The sequence below is a fragment of the Mustelus asterias genome, chromosome 4 (assembly GCF_964213995.1).
Source record: "Mustelus asterias chromosome 4, sMusAst1.hap1.1, whole genome shotgun sequence".
Taxonomy (NCBI): domain Eukaryota; kingdom Metazoa; phylum Chordata; class Chondrichthyes; order Carcharhiniformes; family Triakidae; genus Mustelus; species Mustelus asterias.
In genome coordinates this window covers 128,712,673-128,735,375 of record NC_135804.1, presented here as the reverse complement: position 1 = coordinate 128,735,375, position 22,703 = coordinate 128,712,673, and the positions used below count along the sequence as shown (strand labels likewise).

The following is a 22,703-nucleotide window of genomic DNA, read 5'->3' as shown; positions in this document are numbered from 1 at the left end:
GAGAATGTGCAGACTCCGCGCAGACAGTGACCCAAGCCAGGAATCAAACCCGGGTCCCTGGCGCTGTGAGGCAGCAGTGCTAACCACTGTGCCACCTGGTTATTGCTGAGTAAGTACCATGTGATAGCACTGTCAATGGTTCCTTCTATCACTTTACTGATGATCGAGAGTAGACCAGTGGGTGGTAATTGGCAGGATTGGATTTGTCCTTATTTTTGTGTAGAGGACATTCCTGGACAATTTTCTAAATTGTCAGGTACATTCCTGTATTGTCGCTATACTGGAACAGCTTTGCTAGGAGCGCGGCTAGTGCTGGTACTATTGCTGGAATATTGTCACGGCCTATAATCTTTGCAAAGTTTAGTTCCCACAGCCCTTTCTCGATATCACGTAGAGTGAATCAAATTGGCTGAAAATTGACATCTGTGATAGTGGGGACCTCCGGAGGAGGCCGAGATGGATCATCCACTTGGCACTTCTGGCTAAAAATGGTTTTAAATCCTTTCACCTTATCTTTTGCACTCATATGCTGGACTTCTCCATGTTTGAAAATGGGGATACTTGTGGAACCTCCTCTCCAATGAGCTATTTAATTGTCCACCACCATTCACGACTGGATGTGGCAGGATGGCAGAGCTTAGATCTGCCATGAAGGGATTTGAACCCTTATCCTCAGAATTTTAGTCTGGCCTGTGACATTACCACTATATCACCAGCTGCCCCTGATTTACAAAAAATAAAGCTAGTATCAGTATTGGTGACCCATTAGAAACTGTATTGGCTTAAACCCTATTTGTTCACTGACGTCCTCACTCAGCCTGGTCCATGTGACTCCAGATCTTCAGTAATGTGTCTGACTTTTAACAGCCCTCTGAAATATCCTAGTGAGCTCATCAATTGTGTCAAAACTGTTACATAAATGTCTGCCCAAGATGGTGGGCACGGCCATACCACAGGCTCACCGCTACCTTCCGATAGATAATAAATGCTGGCTTAGCCAGTGACGTCCAGGTCCCATGGCCAAATAGAAAAGACTTTCACACCCGAACGCTGAGTCTATTCTCGTGATCTGCCTCATGTCTGCTATTTACAATCATACAGTCACAGGGCTGCGCTTGCAAAGTGGAGCTGGGAACCTGACACTTGGAGCCAGATTTCATGTCAGAGGCAGCAGTTGGGAGATGAGACTAATCCCACGTCCCATTCCCACCTCCGTCTTGTGACTGATGCACCATGGTATTTTCCAGGAGGTCCAAGCTCGAGCTGTTAGAACAGTTACACTGAAATAGCGGACAGTGGAACATACTACAAAAAAAAAGCTGAAATGTGTTATTTATTTTAATATTTTCTGTAGATTGGAAGCATTCTTCCCAGATAGAAATTACAATAATAGTTTGTACTTATCCAAAGCAGTGATCAGCACAATGCATTTCACAGAGGCATCAACAACTCACTCCAGGCATCAACAGGTTTGCTAGTCGCAAGAGAAATGAACAGCGGGATTCTTCACAGGTGCAGTCATGACAGAGTGTAATATAGCAAAATTTGCAGATGATACTAAAATAGATGGGAAAGCAGGCAGTGAGGAGGAGATAAAGATTCTACAGACCGAGATAGATAGGGTAGGAGAATGGGCCAAAATTTGGCAGATGGAGTTGAATGTCGGTAAGTGTGAGGTTATCCATTTTGGCAAAAAAAAAGGCAAATTATTAGCCAACTGGAAAGCAGATTCAAAATGCGAACAGGCAGAGGGACCTGGGTGTCTGTGTTCATGAATCACAGAAAGTCGGTGTGCAGCTGCAGTATGGAATGAAAAAGATAAATGGGATGTTGGCATTTATTGCAAAGGGACTGGAGTTTAAAAGTAGAGAAGTGTTGTTGCAATGGTGAAGGGCCTGAAAACTTGAGTAAATCCCACTGTTTTCTTCAGTGGGATTTTAAAAATGAATCTCCCACACTTTGTGCACTGCTGAGTGCGCTAGCGTAAATCACACTGAAAATCAGGGATGGGGCCTATTCCCGGTGCAGAGGCCAGCAGCACAGCGCTGAGCAGGCCATTACGCATGTGCTGATCTGTCAGAGCCGAGAACGGCGCATGCACGAATGCACCTGAATAGGCTCCGAGTGTGGCAACAAGGGGATTTTCACAGTAACTTCATTGCAGTGTTAATGTAAGCCTTACTTGTGACTAATAAATAAACTATAGTTCTTTGACTTTTAAAGCCTTTTAAGAACTTCCCCCTCTCTCAATCTCTGTAACCTCTCCAGACTGACAACAGTAAAACTTAAAACCAGCCCCTCCTGCAGAATGTTTGATAAACCACATCTCACATCCATTACGCTGAAAGGGGAATCGGAAAAATACTCAAAGTGGGAAAAAATACATTCCAGGGCTTTGGGGAAAGAGGGGAACGTGAGTACTTGGGCAAGAGCTAGTGCAGGCAGTATGGCTGAGTGGCCTCTTTTTGTGCTGTGTGTTTCTCTGATAAACATACCACCCCTTGACACGGAACTCATTTCCCTCAATGTGATACTCCAGCACTTTGTTGTGAAGATACTGAAAAGTGAAAGTGGTCCGGTTACAATAACTGTGTCTCAACATTTCATGATTTTGACTTTGATTTCAGTGATGTTTGGTATTTTGTTCTCTGACGGATGCACGAATGGCAACAGGATAAAATTACAGCCGCAGTAATGACCATCATTTGGTTCCTCCCCAATTGCATATTCGGAGGAAATGAGCTACAGTATTGAACGCAAGTTAACAGTTGAACAATGTGCTCCTGGGATCAGGTGACAGTCCAGAGACACTAATTAGAAATTACCTCTGAAACTGAAAGAGGAAAATAATCAGCATCAATTGTGAAGTCCCAATTCGGATCTTTAGCGAGCTTTCAAATCTCCCACCATCTGTCACCCAGAGCATCAACACCATCCAACACACAGCAGTGGATTAATTACTGGTGCTTTGAGTCAAAGGTTATGGCTGGAATTCTCCGGCCATTCACGTCCCGCCGTCGCTGTCATTGAGAATGGAGAATTTGGCGTTCAGCCAAATCTCCATTCACTGCAGCAGGACCAGAGAATCCCAGCCGCGGGCGAGGTTGGAGAATCTAGCCCTATGGTTCAAGTCCTGCTCCAGGAATTGTAAGAATTTAAGTCTGAACTCCAGTACAGTACGGAGAGAGCTTTGTCATTTGGATGAGACATGGAACCTTCTGCCTTCTCTGGTCATTGGATAAGGACCCATGGCACGATTTTAAAACAGGGCAGAGAGTTACCCCTGAAATTCTGGCCAATGTTTATGGTTCAATCAACATCACAAAAATAGATTCTCTGCCCAGCTGCTGCCCGCCCACCCATGGGGGCTGATTTTGAAGGTGGGCGAGAGAGTTATGAGATGGCACCTGCCCAATGTGCACCCCCACACCCCACAACCCCCTACCTCCTCAACATCCCTATCTCCCAGAAAAATACCCTGCAGGGGCATGTGAATTATAGCCCCCTGCTTCACAAAGTACTTCATTAGCTGTAAAGAGCTTTGGGATATCTCGTGGCTGGAAAAGGCTCGACATAATTCAAGTCATTATTTTTCTCACTGTTTGGCTCATCCTCTGCCCTCAGCAGCTTCTCAACTTCCAGATCGCATCACACGCTGATCTCCATTCTACTCCTATCAACCCGCCCATTGTTGAGTTCTGCAAACTCTCTCATTGCTGCACACCACTGCAAGATTCTCTTCTGGGTTTGCTCCCTCTTCCCTTGCAACATGCTCCCCCACCCGCCCCCCGCCCCCCCCCCCCCCCCCCCGACACTACAGCCAGGATTCTCCGACCTCGCCCGACACTGGGATTCTCCGACCTCGCCCGCGGCTGGGAATCTCTGACCTCGCCCACAGCTGGGATTCCCCAGTCCCGCTGCAGTGAATGGAGATTTGGTTGAGTGTTAAATTCTCCGTTCTCACTGGCAGCGGCAGTGGGGCGAATGAGATTGGTGAATTCTGGACTATATTTCAGATCCTATTGTTTGTGGGAGAACTCAGCAATGCAATACGAACTGAGGACGTGCAACTAATTTGTTTGAAGTAATTAATTACACCTCACATCCTTCATTACATTCTGTTGACCAGTCTGGAATTATTTAATAGAATGAGCAAAGCCTTTGGCTATATATATATATATATATATATAGATATATATACATACACACACATATATAGTATTTCACAGTCAATAAAACACTTTAGGATTAACATCACTGTTGTGATGTAGGCAAACGCAGCTGCCGATTCATGCACAGCAAGATCCCACAGCCAGTAATTGAACAAATGACCAGATTATCTTGCCTTTTGGCCCAGATGAACATGGGAGTACGATCTTTCAGTGGAACAGTTTTCTTCTCCTGTCTGTGTGGGTGTCAACCCATTTCAGGGATGAATGTGTGATGTCCAATGAACTAAAATATCAACAAGGCAATTAAACAGGACATCTCTTCCTCGTATCGATGATAGCTCACACTGAACTCTCCATCCATTACATCCCTTACACCCACTTTGAACATTCCATTTACTAATAGGGCTTTCTCTGAGGTGACCTGGAATTATTGTATTTTGATGTTTTTGCTTGGTGGAGTTTGTGGAAATTACTACAGGGGCTGGAACAAGTTATCTGCTGCTGCAGTGTATTCAGTGCTTGTTTAGTGTGTCTGGAATACTCTTCCGAGAAGAACCTGATTTTACATGTTGATCATTTTCATTTTGATACAAGAATTGGGGATAGGGGGAAGCCATTCGACCCCTCTGCCTGCCAGTCCAACGCCGGCATCTCCACATCATGCTTCAGTAAGATCATGGCTGATCTGGTTGTGCCTTAGCAACACTTACCGTAACCCTTGCCAATCAAGAATAATTTTTGAGATCATCCTCACTTTTACAGCATCTCGGTTTGAAATAAAACATTGAGGGGGGTTTTCCAGCCCCTCTTGCTGGTGGAAATTTGCAGTCCTGCCGAAGGTGATCCCCCTTCCCCATGGTGGGTTCCCAGGCGGTGGGAGAGTGAGCCGCACAAAACAGTGTAGACATCGCTGGTTCTGGAAGATCCCACTGCCTCCAGCAGGGGGAGGAGGGGGCACAGGAAGATCCCACCCATTGGTTCCTGGCTGTTCATTTTGTAATGTAATCTAATCAGCAGTTTCAGGATGAAAAGACTCGCTAACCATTATTCACCAGCTTAGGGCTTGTTGTCTCGAAACTTAAAGAGAGAGATTCTATTTCCACTTTTATTGTGTCTCCATAATGACTCAGAGCCCTTTACAGTCAATGGGAAACTTTGAAATAGACCTGGTCAGTTAATTAAAGGAGTAAATCATACCTTCGATATATTCACTTCTCTTGAAAGAAATATCATGAGGCCAATTATGAATTATTAAGCCGCTTTCTTCATGAACAATAGTTTAAATAATCTTTTCCAATGCTGTCAGTGCTGGTTTCTTAACTAATGCTCTACTCAATCTGTCTTCCAGCAAACTGGGTGTTTCGAATATAGATGTTTAATTAACCTGCGTGCTAGTCTTTGGCTGTACTCCATCACCCTTCTGCCTTTCAAAAATCAATATCTGAATCACTGTTCAAGTGAAGTTGAACCTCTTGAGGGTTTTGACAGGGTAGTTGCTGAGACCATTCTTTCCCCTGACGGGGGAGCCGGTGTAAGAATAATGAGTTGGCCATTTGGGACTGAAAGGAGGAGACATTTCTCCACTCAAAGGATTGCGAATCTTTGAAATTCTCCACCCCAGAGATCCTTGAGTACCCAGTCATTGAGTATATTCAAGATTGCAATCGGTACTTGTTGGACACTAAGAGAATTAAGCTGGAGTTGAGTTCAGCCATGAACCGTTGAGTTATTGAGCAGCTTGGAAGGGCCACGTTCATCCAAAAAAATCCATATCAGTCTTGAAAAATTCAACTGCTCCCCTCCAATCACTCCACAGCATCCAGAGCCTTTTAGAGAAGATAGTCACAGATTCCCACCACTCTTTAGGTGAAGGGGTATTTTCTGATTTCCCTTTCAGTGGCCTAGTTCCCGTTTTCAGTTTATGGCCCCTTAGTCTGGATTCCACCCTAGATTCAGAGCAAATTGTTTCTGTACGTCTATCCTATTTATAATTTCTAAATACTATGATTAAATCAATCTTCTAAACTAAAGGGAATAAAACTTGAATCTGTACAACCTGTCCTCCAGATTTAACCCTTTAAGCCTTGGGTATCAATTGTGCTGAATCTGCCACTGCACCCCCTCCAAACCCTTCCTGAAGTTCCTCGTCCAAAAGTGAATGTACTTACTCCAGATAATGTCTGGCCAAGGTTCTATACAAGTGAAGCATCACCTCTTCACCACTGAATTCCGGAGTCCCTTTTGAGATGAAGGGAGTGCAGGATTTGTGATGTTATATTATGTTTCTTAGTCAAGAAAACCTCCCTCTTCGGGAAGAGGCTTGGAATGTGTCTGTTGAGGAGGGAAATTGCTGGCAGAATGTTGCTCCGTCAAACATTGAGAGTTCTTACTGTGCATGATCGAAATTGGGGGCTCTGAGCTTTGTGTGGAATTTAATCGTTATTAAAGTATAATCGTTATTAAAAGTTATGGTTGATTATTGCAAGCGCAATGGACAAATGTTTTAACGAGGCTTCAGGGGAGATGGGGGAGAAGTTCAGGTGAATACGTTCTAATGTTAGTTCATTTTGTTGTGTGAAAATCACAGTTCTGGATGACGCTGCCTCTGACACACAGGATTACTATGTGTTGCATCGAGATTCTATCCAATCCTCGGATGTTAAGAAAAAAGAGTCCCCATTTCGTGCTAAGTGTCACGAAATCTTCTGCTGCCCACTGAAGCAAGTGAACCACAAAGAAAACACAGACCTGGAAGGTTTGTCTTCTAAAGAATCGAATGTCTTGTCTGTTTTTGTACGTGTCCCTCTGGTGTGCTGTGTTCTGGGGTTGGGGGGGAGCCTGTTTGAATAATGCAGACTTTGCGCTTGGGGGGGGGGGGGGGGACACAGTGAGCATTTCACGTCCCCTTTGCTTGCCTGTCATGTGTACGAGCTCCGACAATTAGCCCGGGTTGATGCTTGAACACAATCGCATGTGAGAATTCAGTCTGTTGCTTTGGATGGAGGAGGCACAAAGTGAGGGGATAAGGAATGTTTTTATTTGTGACTCACTTCATATCACTGCCTTCCCTGGCTGTTTTGAAAGTTGCTTGCTGTTATAAACTGCCCCACCCCACCAGTTTGTATCTTTCAAGTGATTCACTTGGCTAAGAGAATGGCACCATAACCTCAATCTCTCTCTTTTAATCAACGCTTCCGCACATTTGCTCACGCAGATTCATGCTATTTGTATTCCATCAGCAGAGAAGCAGCCTTAACATGAGAACTGTATGCAATGCACGTTAAGTTGCATCTTAAAGGAGTGTATTGCATGCAGATGTATGTCAAATGCTTAGAAACTGTAGCAATGTGTTAAGTGATTGTAGTTTTCTTCACAGTTACGAGCGCAGTCGCATCAGGTGACTGAAGCAGCAATTACAGATGCTGTGTAAATGTCCACAGACACTTCCTCGCTTTTTTATTTTTAAACAAAGCATTTGCAGTCCGTGCCTCAAAGCACCTGAGGCTGGGCTAAAAATAACCCAGTCTGGCAAAGCCGAGGGATCTAATATAGAGATACCAGCAACAGCACACCGTTCAGAAAGACATGTCCTTCTTCACCAATCTGCAGACTCCCACCATTGATGATAAAATGATGGAATTCAAAATCCTATTTTTAAAATGAAAAGATTCAGATTTCCACTGCATTCAGATCCGTTTCGAATATGTTCAACCCTGGAAACATGAATAAAGATTGTGTTTAATTACAGTTATCAGTTCCAGCTGTCTCCCCAGTTTAGCCAATTCTCTTTGAACAATCCCCACGGTCGTTTCACCTTGCCGTGTTGGGACTCCACAGTTAGCAGTGTTTTCACGCTGAAGTTTGACAACAACAATCTGTCCCAGCAGGCTCACTGGTTGAGGGCGGCTGCCACATGTACCATACTCGGGATGTGGGCATCACTGGTACGATTGGCGTCTGAGAGATTGTCGTGCCAGGTCACTACAGAGGGCAGCTTTGAGCCAACCTTATATTTGTGGGATAAGAGACACAGACAGGCCCAGACTGGGTAAGGAGGGAAAATCTGCTTCTATAAAGGACATTGTGAACCAGTTGGGTTTCATGGTCACATTTACTGAGACCATCTTGTTCTATCCATATTTTATAAAGCTGAATTCCAATTTGCATTGTTCCCAACCAAACGCAACCACAATGTTATTGTAGCCACAAGCTAATGGCAGAGATCCATTTTTATTGATGTTTTGGCGATCACATTCCCTTGTTCCATTCATTTATAGAATCCAGGACAGGCTGGGAGAAGGGCTAGTAGATGGAAGTTGATACAGAGCAGTGTAAAGTGATGGATTTTAGTTGAAAGAACTACACAACTGACCCCTCCCCAGTCACCCCGCTTGACACCCCCAATTACTGCCTTGAACACCTGACTACCCCCCTGACCTGACTACCCCTCTAACCCACCAACTACTCCCAACGCCCCTCCTGGTCACCTGAATACCCTTTTACTACCTTCCTGCTCCCCCCTCCCCCCCTTCCCATCCCTGACCACAAAATATGGTGAACTTTCCTAGTAAGAAGTTTAACAACACCAGGTTAAAGCTCCACATCAGAACTTTCCTAGAACATTGGTTCCAGCCCCAACTGGAGTATTACGTCCCATTTTGGTGCCACGCTTTAGGAATTGAAGACATTGGAGAGGGTGCAGAAAAGATTCACAAGAACAGTTCAGGGGATGAGGAACCTCAGTTATGCGGATGGATTGAGAGGTTGAGGTTCTGCCCCAGGAAAAGAGAAGAAGGGGAGATTTGACAGAAGTGTTCAAAACCATGAGAGATTGGGACAGAGTAGATCGGTAGTTCCCATTGGCGTAATCATCAAGAACCTGAGGACACAATGAGAGTAAATAGCAAAATGAATGAAAGACAACTTGAGGGAAAATGTTGCTACGTAAGGAGTGATTAGTGTCTGGAATGGACTGAGTGTGATGGAGACAGACTCAATTCAAACTTTTGGAAGGAAATTGGATAAATATCTGTAGAGAAAAGAATTGTGGGGAAGTGGGTCCAGCTGAGTTGTTCTCACAGAAAGCTGATGCACACACAACAGACTGAATGGCTTCCTTCTGCGCTGTATGATGATTCTATGATTTTATTGTTACTGGGGATGGCATGGTGGCACAGTGGTTAGCACTGCTGCCTCACAGCTTCGGGGACCCGAGTTTCATTCCCGGCTTGGGTCACTGTCTGTGCGGAGTTTGCACATTCTCCCCGTGTCTGCGTAGGTTTCCTCCGGATGCTCCGGTTTCCTCCCACAGTCCAAAAGACGTGCTGGTTAGATGCATTGGCCATGCTAAATTCTCCTTCAGTGTACCCGAACAGGTGCCAGAGTGTGGCGACTAGGGGATTTTCACAGGAACTTCATTGCGGTGTTAATGTAAGCCTACTTGTGACACTAATAAATAAACTTAAACTTTAAAAACTGACCTTCTTGCCAGCATAAAGAGTTTCTCCTTATTTAACCTATCAAATCCCTTCATGATTTTGAGCACGGCTATCAAACCATCTCTGTTCTAAGGAGAAGAACCCTAACTTCTCTAGTCTCTTTGCATAACTGAAGTCCCTTTGCCATCACTGTAACCCTTCTCTGCGCCCTCTGTGTCCAAGATGTGAACACCCCTGACCGTTTGATCAAAGGTATTGACAACGCTGTTGGAATCAGTTCAGTTGTCCAGGCAGACAGCTCTAATAGCAACAACTACGGAAATCATGGGGAAGTCATTGCCAAGCACCCAGGCAACAGGCATCAAGAAGGCGTTTGCCCTTTTCTTCACTGGCCATCCTGCCTCGATTGTATCCATTGGGAAGAAGGGAATGGATTTTTCAAATTAAGCATTTCTGCAAATCCGATGAAAAACAACATCTCAAGGTTTTATTATAAAGAAGTGGAGAGTTATTGAAATTAAGTTTGATTTTAAAAAAAAGAACATTCAGAGCTTTTATTGCTTTGAAAGGTAAGTAGCCGTTCGATTGGAAAGTTAATAAATTCTCAGTAATGGTTGGACTCAAAGTATTTATTGTACTCATGATAGTGCAGACTGGGCTTTTCATGTCCTTAATTATCGTTCAGGCCAACTTAACCGTTCCCTTACTACAGCCTAGTATAAATCATCCTGATTCTGTAGTCAGGACAATTTTCTACTCCCAGCCTTCCAGTAAAGTCATTTCAGCCCTGAATTGAAATAATGTACATGAGCCATTTGGGTTTTACCCTGGTGGACCGTGAGGTAACGTTAACAACCGGAGCAAATTACATTTCTGTTTCTCCCTCCCCATGGTCACTCAAGGTATGAAGTCTTCTGAACATTCAGCGTGATGGATCATTAACTCTCCAACAGGCAATTTGGTATTACTGGAATTGCGAGATACTGCAGGTCAGATGGGCAGCTGAATGTTGGCCTTAATGCAGTTGGGCTTCACATTGATGGAGTATGTTGTGGGTTTTACTGCCCTGTAACTGGAGACCTTTAACATTCATCAACTATAACCTTTGCAGGGTTGTGTAATTTTCATCCACTTGTAACTGTTGCTTCTGGACAGTGCCTTAAGGACACGCACAAATGATAGTCAAAAACCTGGAACTCGTTAACACAAAAGATTGTCGAGACCAGAGATCAATTGAGAATTTCAAACTGAGATTGTTGGATTGTGACTTGCCGGTGAATTCTGTATCCATTCACGGTTTAATGGCCCCTTTGGACTTGTATGGAAATTTTGTTGAAAACAATATTAGTCCCAAAACCCTGACAGAGTTCAACATCTGCAAGTGTGAGGCCACCCACGTTTGGACTGAAAAAAGATAAATGAGCATATCGAGGGTGCAAAACCTTAAATTTACAGTGAGGCCATTGAGGGATATCATTAGAAAGCACAAAGTTATATAGAGCGGAGTGGCAAACTAGAACTCTTCCCCAAAACACTGCTGAGGCTCAAGGGTCAATTGAAAATGTCAAAACTAAGGATTAATAGATTTTGGTTAGGGTGTTATGGATTGTAGAACCAAGGCAGGTGGATGAAATTGAGATACAGAGCAGCCATGATCGAGATGAATGGTGGAACAGACACGATGGGCAGAACAACTTCCTGTTTCTATGTTCTTCCGTCATACAGATCATCAGAATTCACTTCAAAATCACTTTTGCATATTTCATAGAATGATACAAGTTATGGAGGTCCAGCATGTTAGACTTGATGTTAACCCTTCAACTCTGTCTACTCTGATCCCGATTCCCTGCTCTATTACTGTGATTAGAACGGTTTTTCTCTTCAAGTGTTCAAACTGTGATAGGCAGGGTTTTATTAGCCTGTTATGATAACACGTCCTCAGATCCTAAAACCTCACCCTGTTGTAATTCCAAACTGGGATTGGTCTCTTTTGTCACTGATTCCACCCCCCCCCCCACCCCCCCCCCCCACCCCCACCCCCCGCCCCCCCCCCCCCCCCCCCCCACCCCCCCTCCCGCCTTTCGGGAGCCTACAAACCGCCGCATGTGGGTTTGTGTCAGGTTCCCCATGTGGCGAGCCTCCTGCCCACAGCTTGGGGGGCTAATGCCAACAGCACTGAGATGAGGCCCTTAAGTGAGTATTCATTGCTGCTCAAGTATCTCAATTATGGGGCAGTAATGCCGTGCACAAGCCTTCCCACAATGGACTTAATCAGGATGGACGGGGGAAGGTGGCAGGATCCACATCAACCCCCTCATCCCTGATTAAGAGTCTCTCACCACCAAATTTTCCACAGTGGAGGACATTAAATTCGGCTCTGTGTTTATTTTAATGCTTTGGGCCAAGTAACCAGGCAGATTCAAATGGTGATGTCTTATCTATGGGTCACACTGTGGAGATAGTTTTGGATTTCCCTTCAGGAATTCCCATACAAGTCGGGAGAGCAGTTAGAATCGCAGTTTCAGGTCAGGAGCCTGTTCATTTCTTCCAGTCAGAGAACCAGGTGTGTGTTAGGTTGCCAACTCCAGTTGGACATATTCCTGGAGATTGCATCATATGACCTCCCGCCGTCAACTAGCCTGTCCTTGTTTGGCCTTCATTAGCCACCTGACATCTATTGTCGCCGTATCTCCTTCCTGTAGCCAGCTGGAAAATAAAAAGACTTTTCATTGCTAATTTGGATTCTTCACTGAGTCAGCAGGCTTTTCTCCTCTATCGCGATAATTTTTAAAAACAATAAACAGAAGAAAAGGGAGAGGAAAACATGCATTGAGTTTCAATGCCCCAATGCTTTTCCCTCTGGGATTTGCTCATCGCAAATTCCATGGAGATTTAGAAAAGCAGATTCTGGATCTGAAATAAAGTTCTGGAAAAGCTCAGCAAGTCTGGCAGCATCTGTGGAGAGAGAAATTGAGTTGACATTTTGAATCAAATGCACAAGAGGGTCCTGGGTTAAACTGTGCTAGAGAGATGAGTATATACTGTAAGTTAGCATTTCAGTGCAGTATTGAGTGAGTGCTGCTCTATCAGATGTGACATTTAAATGTGAGCCCCCCCACCCCCCCATCTATCTCAGGTAGATGAAAAAGATACCACAACACATGTGGAAAAGCAAGGGAATTCTCTTTGGCATCTTGGTCAGTATTTATCCCTCAATCAACACCTATAAAAAAGGTGATTGTCTAATTCTCCTAACTCGAGGCGTTCCAAAGAAGTGTTTCACTTTCTTGGCCCTGAGATATGCAAGTGAGTGAGTGGGTGAGGTAAGTATGGCAGTGGGTAAGGTGCTAGGTGGCTTGGGTGATAGGTAGGTGAGATGGGTAGATAGATAGTTTTGGTGGGTGAGTAGGTGTGTTGCGAGGAGTCAGATTGGGTCAGGGATGGGGTCAGGTCAGTGGCTAGTTAGGTTTGCTTGGTGGGGGGAAACTGGGGTGAAGATGGGTGGTTTTAGATCATGTCAGGGGAAGTTGGGGTGGTCAATGATAGAGTCATGCAGTGGGGGCTTATCAGGTCAGGTCGGGGGGGTGGTCGGTGGGCATACAGGGTGGGTGGGGAGTTGGAGGGTCAGGATGGTACTCAGCTGGTGAGGGCCTGTCAGGTTGAGTTGGAGGTGAATCACAGATCATGAGGAGAGTTGGGTTGTGGGGGCTAGTTAGGGCAGGTTGGTGAAGGGAGTCAGGAGGGTAGTCAGGGGTTGAGGAAGGAGTCAAGCGTGTCAGTTATATAGTTACTCAGGAATGAGACGAGGGTATCCCTGTCTAACATTTCTTGGTAATGATTAATATAAGTAAGATTGAACTGGGAAAAGTTGGAGAGTTTTTCAGAGGATTCCAGGGTAATTGCCCTTCCGAAATTCAAACTTTCCAGCAAGTTCTCATGGAGTCAATGCATTGGGGCTTCTATAAGGTCACAAAGTGCTTCTTGGGACTGGAGGTGAGGTGTCTGAAGATTGGAGGGTGGCAAATGTTGTGCCTTTGTTTAAGAAGGTTGTAAGGAAAAACCTGGGAACTACAGACCAGTGAGCCTTACGTCTGTGGTGGGTAAGTTGTAAGAATGTATTCTGAGAGACAGGTTCTACATGCATTTGAGAGGCAAGGACTGAATAGTCAGCATGGCTTTGTGAGTGGAAAATCAATTCTCACGAATTTGATTGAGTTTTCTGAAGGGGTAACCAAGAAGGTAGATGAGGTAGATGACAAAGAGTCACCTGGACTCGAAATGTCAGCTCTTTTCTCTCCTTACAGATGCTGCCAGACCTGCTGAGATTTTCCAGCATTTTTTCTTTTGGAAGATAGATGAGGGCAGTGCAGTCGATGTTGTCTACATGGACTTTAGCAAGGCCTTTGACAAGGTACCGCATGGTAGGTTGTTGCATAAGGTTAAATCTCACAGGATCCAGGGTGAGGTAGCCAATTGGATACAAAATTGGCTTGATGACAAAAGACAGAGGGTGGATTTAGAGGGTTGTTTTTCAAACTGGAGGCCTGTGACCAGCGGTGTGCCTCAGCGATCGGTGCTGGGTTCACTGTTATTTGTCATTTATATTAATGTTTTGGATGAGAATTTAGGAGGCAAGGTTAGTAAGTTTGTAGATGACACCAAGATTGGTGGCATAGTGGACAGTGAAGAAGATTATCTAGGATTGCAACAGGATCTTGATCAATTGGGCCAGTGGGCTGACGAATGACAGATGGAGTTTAATGCAAATAAATGTGAATTGATGCATTTTGGTAGATTGAACCAGGGCAGGACTTACTCAGTTAATAGTAGGGCGTCTGGGAGAGTTATAGAACAAAGAGATCTAGGGATCCAGGTACATAGCTCTTTGAAACTGGAGTCACAGGTGGACAGGGTGGTGAGGGAAGCATTCGGTATGCATGGTTTCATTGGTCAGAACATTGAATACAGGAGTTGGGACGTCTTGTTGAAGTTGGACAAGGCATTGTTCAGGCCATGTAAGACACTTGGAATACCATGTATGGTGCTGGTCACCCTATTATCGAAAGGATATTATTAAACTGGAAAGAATGCAAACAAAATTACTAGGATGCTACAGGAACTGATGGTTTTGAGTTATAAGGAGAGGCTGGATAGACTGTGAATTTTTTTCCTGACACGTAGGAGGCTTAGGGGTGATCTTATAGAGGTCTGTAAAATAATAAGGGGCATCGATAAGGTAGATAGTCAACATCTTTTATCAAAGGTAGGTTAGTCTAGAACTAGAGGGCATAGCTTTAAGATGACAGGGGAGAGATACAAAGGTGTCCAGAGGGGCAATTTTTTCACACAGAGGGTGGTGAGTGTCTGGAACAAGCTGCCAGAGGAAGTAGTAGAGGCGGGTACAATTTTGTCTTTTAAAAAGCATTTAGACAGTTACATGGTATGGAGGGATATGGGCCAAACGTGGGCATTTGGGGCTAGCTTAGTTGTAAAAACTGGGCAGCATGAACAAGTTGGGCCAAAGAGCCAGTTTCCATGCTGTAAACCTCTATGACTCTAAGACCGGAAGATGGGGTTGATGTATCTGGAAATAACAAAATATTGGACAAGGGTTTCAGCAAAGGATGAGCTGAGGTGTGGAGATGGGAGCAGAGGGAACCACAGTTAGAAGCTGAACTTGGCCAAGGGTGACTGAGTATGTGACCTGTCTGGTTTCAGCTGAGGCAGTAGTGGGGAAGGAGATGGAATCCATGGCTAAGGAATGGAATTTATGGAAGGGCCCCAAACAGAAACAGAAAATGGGACATTGAAAAGTTAGAGTTTTGAAACATTATTTTCCAATTTTAAGTGACCGCATTGTGGCAGTCATCAGCTGGAGCACTGAGGAACGCAGGAGCAGGAGGAGGCCATTCAGCCCTTCAGCCCCCATTCTATCATTCAATTATATCATGTCTAATGTACACTTCAACACATTTACCTGCCATTGTACCTTATTCTTTGATATTCTTAGAAACATAGAAAATAGTAGCAGGAGGAGGCCATTCAGCCCCAGCAACCTGCTGTGCCATTTAATATGATCATGGCTGATCCTCTATCTCAACTCTCGTGCTCTCCCCATATCACTTGATCCCTTTAGAGTCTAGAAATCTTTGTATTTCCTTCTTAAATCCATTCAATGATTTTGACTGCTACAGACTTCTGTGGTAGAGAATTCCACAGGTTCACCAGCCTCCGAGTAAAGAGATTACTCCCCATGTCAGTCCTAAATGGCCCACCCCATATCCTGAGACTGTGACACCTTGTTCTGGATCCCCCAACCAGGGGAGTCATCGTCCCTGCGTCTCGGCTGTCCAGCTCTGTCAGAATTTACGTGTTTCAATGAGGTCACCTCTCATTCTTCTAAACTCCAGTGAATACAGGTCTAGTTGACTAATCTCTCCTCATATGACAATTCCATCCCAGAAATCAGTCTGGTGAACCTTCTCTGCACTCCCTCTTTGGCAAGTATATCTTTTCTTAGATAAGGAGACCAAAACTACACACAACACTCCAGCTGTGGTCTCAGCAAGGCCCTGTAAAGCTGCAGTACAACACCCTTGCTCCTGTACTCAAGTCAAAGAACAAAGAAAAGTACAGCACAGGAACAGGCCCTTCAACCCTACCAGCTAGTGCCGATCATGATGCCCTGAACTAAAAAAATACCCTTCTGCCCTTACTCGGTCCATATCCCTCTATTCCCTCCCTATTCGTGTACCCATTCAAATTCCTCTTAAATGTTGCTAATGTGCCTGTTTCCATCACCTCCTCTGGCAGCTCATTGCAGGCCCCCACAACTCTCTGCATGAAAAACTTCCCCTGCACATCTCCCTTAAACTTTCCCTCTCTCACCTTGAACCTGTGTCCCCTTGTAATTGACACTTTCACCCTGGGAAAAAGCCTCTGACTATCCACCCTATCTTTGCCTCTCAATTTTGGAGACCTCTATCAGATCACCCCTCAGCTCCTGTCTTTTCAGTGAAAACAATCCTAGTTTATTCAACCTCTCCTCATAGCCAACACCTTGAGACAGACAACATCCTGGTGAACCTTCTTTGCACTCTCTCCAAAGCTTCCATGTCCTTCTGGTAGTGTGGTGACCAGAACTGCACGCAATACTCCAAATGTGGCCTAACCAAGGTTTTATATAGCTGAAATATTATTTCCCAACTCTTGTACTCAGTGCCCCAGCTGATGAAGGCAAACATGCCGTATGCCTTCTTATTCACCTTGGCCACCTGTGTTGCCACTGTTAGGGAACAGTGGACCTGCACGCCCGGATCCCTCTGTATATTAATGTAGCTAAGGTCTCTGTCATTTACAGTATAATTCACAGATAAATTTGATCCTTCAAAGTGCATCGCTTCGCATTTGCCCAATTTAAACTTCATCTGCCATTTCTGTGCCCAAGTCTCCAATCTATCTATATCCTGTTGTATGCTCTGACAATCCCTGGCACTATCAGCGACTCCACCAATCATCATGTTATTTGCAAACTTACTAATCAGACCACCCACATTTTCTTCCAGATCATTTATATATACTACTAACAACAGAGGTCCCAGCACTGACCTCTATGGAACACCACTAGCTACAGATCTCCGTTCCTACTCTCTGTCTTCCATAACCATGTTTCCATCTAGCCAGCCCACCCCGAATCCCATGTGATTGTAGTTTTTGTACCAGTCTGCCATGTGGGACCTTGTCAAATGCCTTACTAAAGTCCTCTTTCAATGAAGGCCAACATACCATTTGCCTTCCTAACTGTTTGCTGCACCTGTATGCTTGCTTTCAGTGACTGGTGCACAAGGACACCCAAGTCCCTTTGTACATTAACATTTCAAAAATACTCTGCCCTTCGGATTTTTCCACCAAAGTGAATAACTTCTTACGCAACAAAAACCCATCACCTCAATCTTCAAATTCTCAATTAACCTGGGCTCCAAGAGCTTTTTGAGGCAGTTTGTTCTAGAATTCCACTACACTTGTTTGAGGAAGAGCTTTCTGTCGCAATCCTAATAGGCTTGGCTCTAATTTTAAGGATATACTCCTTGTTCTGGATCAGAAAGAACTATTTTTCTCCCTCCTCCCTTTTAAGCGCCTCAATTGATCACCCTGCAAACTTCTAAACTCAAGGAATTGAAGCAAAATTCTGGTGAATCTGTGCTGTTCCCCCTCTGAGGCTCATATATATTCCCATGGTTTGATCCCAGGACTGAAACCAATAATCCCACTGGGTTCTGACCAAAACTCAATGCAAATAAAATATCACCTTCCCTCTCTTGCATTTCAGCCCCCTTTCAATAAAATACATGTGTTGTGTGTGTGCGCATGTGCGTGTGCACGTGCGTGTGCGCCCACATGCATGCCTGTGTGTGTGCAGTACCTGTGCACATGTCTATTTGTGTACATTCCTGCAAACATGTGTTGCGTGTGGGTGTGTGTACGGATGTATGTACATGTTCCTTTGTAATGTCAGCCCTGAGTAATAATGGATTCAAAAGCTAACACCTATAGACCCATACATTAAAAACTATAGAATAAACATTTTCAGATGATGCTGCAATGCTGGAGTGATTTATTCTGTTTTCAATCTGCTGATATGACTCTACAATGTGTACTCCTGATGTGAAAGGAACAGACTGAGTGACACCAACTAATCTAAACCAGTGGGAGTTTTCCTGACCTCATGTCTGGGTCGAATCCTTCACTCACTCTCCGTGTTATTCTCCTTGTACAGCTCAATCTCCTCTTCACCTTCCTTTGCTCTTGGCCTGAATTATTGTTCAGGCAGAAGGCTGGAGTTCAATTCCCCCAGGTAACAGTGATATGTGTGTGTGTGTGATATTCAGTGTGTGGTACAGCAGTGTGCTGGGACTGCTACACAGGGTTGTTGAGGCTCATTAAGAACTCTGTATAGGCAGTTAGTCATGGAAGAAAAAGCAAATAAGATGACACAAGCAGTTTGATAAAAATAAACAACACATGATGAGCAGACTGAAAAATACAAACATAATAATGGACGTGGATATAGTGAAACAAGCATCACCTAAATTGGACATGTTCTCACTGGAGGAAGAGAAAGGTTGAGAGGTGATGTGATTTAGGATTCGAACAGGACTGGATAAAGTCAGCCCTGACAAACTGTCTGAAACTGGAGGGTGGAAATTGAAAACAAATCAGTCAGCCATTCGGCCCCTCGAGCCTGCTCCATTATTCAATTAGATCGCGGCTGATCATCCACCTCAATACCACTTTCCCAGACTATCTCCATACCTCTTAGTACTTCCAACAGCAAATGAGAGGGATTCCATTCGGAATATGGTGTTGTCGGGGTCCAGTATTTGATTAATTTGAATCATTGTGCGTAGTGAGTGCAGTGTGTTTGGGAGGAACAGGACGGTGGATCTATGGTTCCTAAAGCTCTTCACCAAGAATTTTCCTCACCTTGTTCTGGGTCTGTTGTGGATCCAACGATGTGTGGGTTAGGTGGATTGGCCATGCTAAAATTGCCCCTTAGTGTCAGGGGGATTAGCAGGGTAAACATGTGGGCTTATGGGGATAGGGGCTGAGTGGTATTGTTGTAGGTGCAGGCTTGCTGGGCCAAATGGCCTCTTTCTGCACTGCAGGGATTCTATGATGAATAAAAATTGATCACTGCATTAGGTGACAACTCCATTACCATTGGATCATGTGATCACCAGGATAGTAGACGGTGAACTAGATGGGGATGGATCATTCTTCATTCCCCTGCTCCTCCAGGTTTGGTGATTATACAAGGATTCATATGTTATATCAATGTTCTTGTATCCCGTAAGTCTTCTGAACCAAATACTCAGAGACCCAATCCTGAGTAGGATGTGTACCTTACCATTACAGCACAGCGAATGGCCATTCAGCCCATCTCTCCTCTACTGGGATTGTGAACCTTAGCTAACTCATTCCTAAGTGTTTGGTTCAGCTCTTTTGATGGGAATATTTCTTGGTGTGTAGCTGAGCTGTGTGTCAAATCAACCTTCCAGAGCTTGGAGCACAATGCCTAATTAAATATTGTTAGCTGTTTGATGCAGTTATCCAAGTGTGTGCGCACAGTGTGTGTTTAACATTCAGCTGATGGCCCTTTTTAATGAGAAACAACAAGTTAAAGCTTTTAAAATCAAAACATGTGGACTTCTTGCTGTTCGAGACAGAGAAATAAAGCAAGGAGGTTATGGGAAAGATGTATAAATCACTGCTTCAACTTCAACTGGAACATTGGCCAGGGTTTTACAACCCTGCCCCAGTGTGTCTCCCCCTGGTGGATGCAATGGGCCATTTAAATTGTTATTTACTTTGGCTGGTCCGGGATATCCTGCCATCTGGGAGGGTCAAAAAACCCTGGCTATTGTGTCCAATACAGGGGCATATAAAGACACAAACTCAATTTACAAAATAATGGTTGGAATGCGAGTCTTTACAGGTAATCAAGTCTCAAAGGTACAGACAATGTGAATGGAGAGAGAGTTAAGCACACAGGTTGAAGGGATGTGTATTGTCTCCAGCCAGGACAGTTAGTGAGATTTTGCAAGCCCAGGCAAGTCGTGGGGGTTACAGATAGTGTGACATGAACCCAAGATCCCGATTGAGGCCGTCCTCATGTGTGCGGAACTTGGCTATCAGTCTCTGTTCAGCGACTCTGCGTTGTCGTGTGTCGTGAAGGCCACCTTGGAGAACGCTTACCCGAAGACAGAGGCCAAATGCCCGTGACCGCTGAAGTGTTCCTCAAGAGGAAGAGAACACTTTTGCCTGGTGTATGACAACGGATGAATGAATGACAATGGATGAATGAACACTGCTCGACAATCACCAAGCAAGAGTGTTCTCTTCCTCTTGGGGAACACTTCAGCAGTCACAGGCATTCAGCCTCTGATCTTCGGGTAAGCGTTCTCCAAGGCGGCCTTCACGACACACGACAACTCAGAGTCGCTGAGCAGAGACTAATAGCCAAGTTCCGCACACATGAGGACGGCCTCAACCGGGACCTTGGGTTCATGTCACACTATCTGTGACCTCCATGACTTGCCTGGGCTTGCAAAATCTCACTAACTGTCCTGGCTGGAGACAATACACACCTCTTTAACCTGTGCTTAACCCTCTCTCCTTTCACATTGTCTGTACCTTTAAGACTTCATTACCTGTAAAGACTCGCATTCCAACCATTATTTTGTACATTGTGTCCAAAAGAAGGGTAGCACAGGTTGGGAAGGATTCTTTTAAAATTCATTTTCTGGGATGTGGGTGTCACTGGTTGGACCAGCGTTTATTGCCCATCCCTAATTGCCCTTGAGAAGGTGGTGGTGAGCTGCTTTCTTGAACCACTGCAGTCCCTGTGGTGTAGGTACACCCACAGTACTGCTAGGGAGGGAGTATAGTAAGTGACTTGGAGAGGAAATTCCAGGTGATGGTATTCCCATGTCTCTGTTGCCCTTGCCCTTCTCGAGGGTAGTGGTCACATGTTTGAAAGGTGCAGTCTAAGGAGTCTTGGTGAGTTCCTGAAATGCACATTGTAGATGGTACACACGGCTGCTACTGTGTATCAGTAGTGGAGAGAGTGAATGTCTTTGTGAAAGGTATGCCAATCAAGTGGGCTGCTTTGTCCAGGATGGTGTCAAGCTTCTTGAGACTTGTTGGAGCTGCACCCACCCAGGCAAGTGGAGAGTATTCCTTCACACTCCTGACTTGTGCAGTGTAGATGAAGGACAGGCTTTGGGGAATCAGGTGGTGAGTTACTGGCCACAGGATTCCCAGTTTCTGATCTGCTCTGATAGCCACAGTATTTATATGGCTAGCCCAGTTCAGTTTCTGATCAATGGCAACCCCCAGGATGTTAATAGTGGGGGATTCAGCGATGGTAATACCATTGAAACCAAAGGGGCGATGGTTAGATCCTCTCTTGTTGAAGATGTCATTGCCTGGCACTTGTATGGTGTGAATGTACAAAGAACAAAGAAAATTACAGCACAGGAACAGGCCCTTCGTCCCTCCAAGCCTGCACTGACCATGCTGGCCGACTGAACTAAAACGCCCTACCCTTCTGGGGACCATATCCCTCCATCCCCATCCCATTCATGTATTTATCCAGACGCTCCTTAAAACTCACTATCGTATCTGCTTTCACCACCTCCCCCAGCAGCGAGTTCCAGGCACCCACCACCCTCTCTGTAAAAAAACTTGCTTCGTATATCTCCTTTAAACCTTACCCCTCACACCTTAAACCTACGCTCCCCAGTAATTGACTCCTTCCACCCTGGGAAAAAGCTTCTGACTATCCACTCTATCCATGCCTCTCATAATCTTGTAACTTCTATCAGGTTGCCCCTCAATCTCCGTCATTCCAGTGAGAACAAACCAAGTTTCTCCAACCTCTCATCATAGCTAATGCCCTCCATGCCAGGCAACATCCTGGTAAATCTTTTCTGTGCCCTCTCCAAAGTCTCCACATCCTTCTGATAGTGTGGCGACCAGAATTGAACACTATATTCTAAGTGCAGTCTATCTAAGGTTCAACATGACTTGCCAATTTTTAAACGCAATGCCCCGGCCGATGAAGGCATGCATGCCATATGCCTTCTTGACTACCTTCTCCACCTGCATTGCCACGTTCAGTGACCTGTATACCTGTACACCCAGATCCCTCTACCTATCAATACTCTGAAGGGTTCTGCCATTTACAGTATATTTTCTATCTTTATTAGACCTTCCAAAATGCATTACCTCACATTTGTCCGGATTAAACTCCATCTGCCATCTCTCCGCCCAAGCCTCCAACCTATCTGTACCCTGCTGTATCCTCTGATGGTCCTCATCACTATCCACAAATCCACCAACCTTTGTGTCGTCTGCAAACTTACTAATCAAACCAGTTACATTTTCCTCCAAATCATTTATATTTATTATGAACAGCAAAAGTCCCAGCACTAATCCCTAAGGGAGGCCACTTGTCACAGCCCTCCATTCAGAAACACACCCTTTCACTGCTACCCTCTGTCTTCTATGATCGAGCCAGTTTTGTATCCAC

General features: G+C 44.8%; 1 protein-coding gene across 3 annotated transcripts in view; it reads left to right on the top strand.

The window, feature by feature from the left end:
• Nucleotides 1–22,703, top strand: part of fgf13a (fibroblast growth factor 13a) — a 513,436-nt gene that overhangs the window by 233,497 nt on the left and 257,236 nt on the right. For 2 of the 3 annotated variants that reach the window (XM_078211744.1, XM_078211745.1), the window contains exon 3: nucleotides 6,760–6,927. The exons of the other annotated variant lie outside the window; for it this stretch is intronic. In XM_078211744.1, the coding sequence (XP_078067870.1) occupies nucleotides 6,760–6,927 (168 nt within the window). The remainder of the gene's footprint in view (nucleotides 1–6,759; nucleotides 6,928–22,703) is intronic. 3 annotated transcript variants of the gene reach the window in all.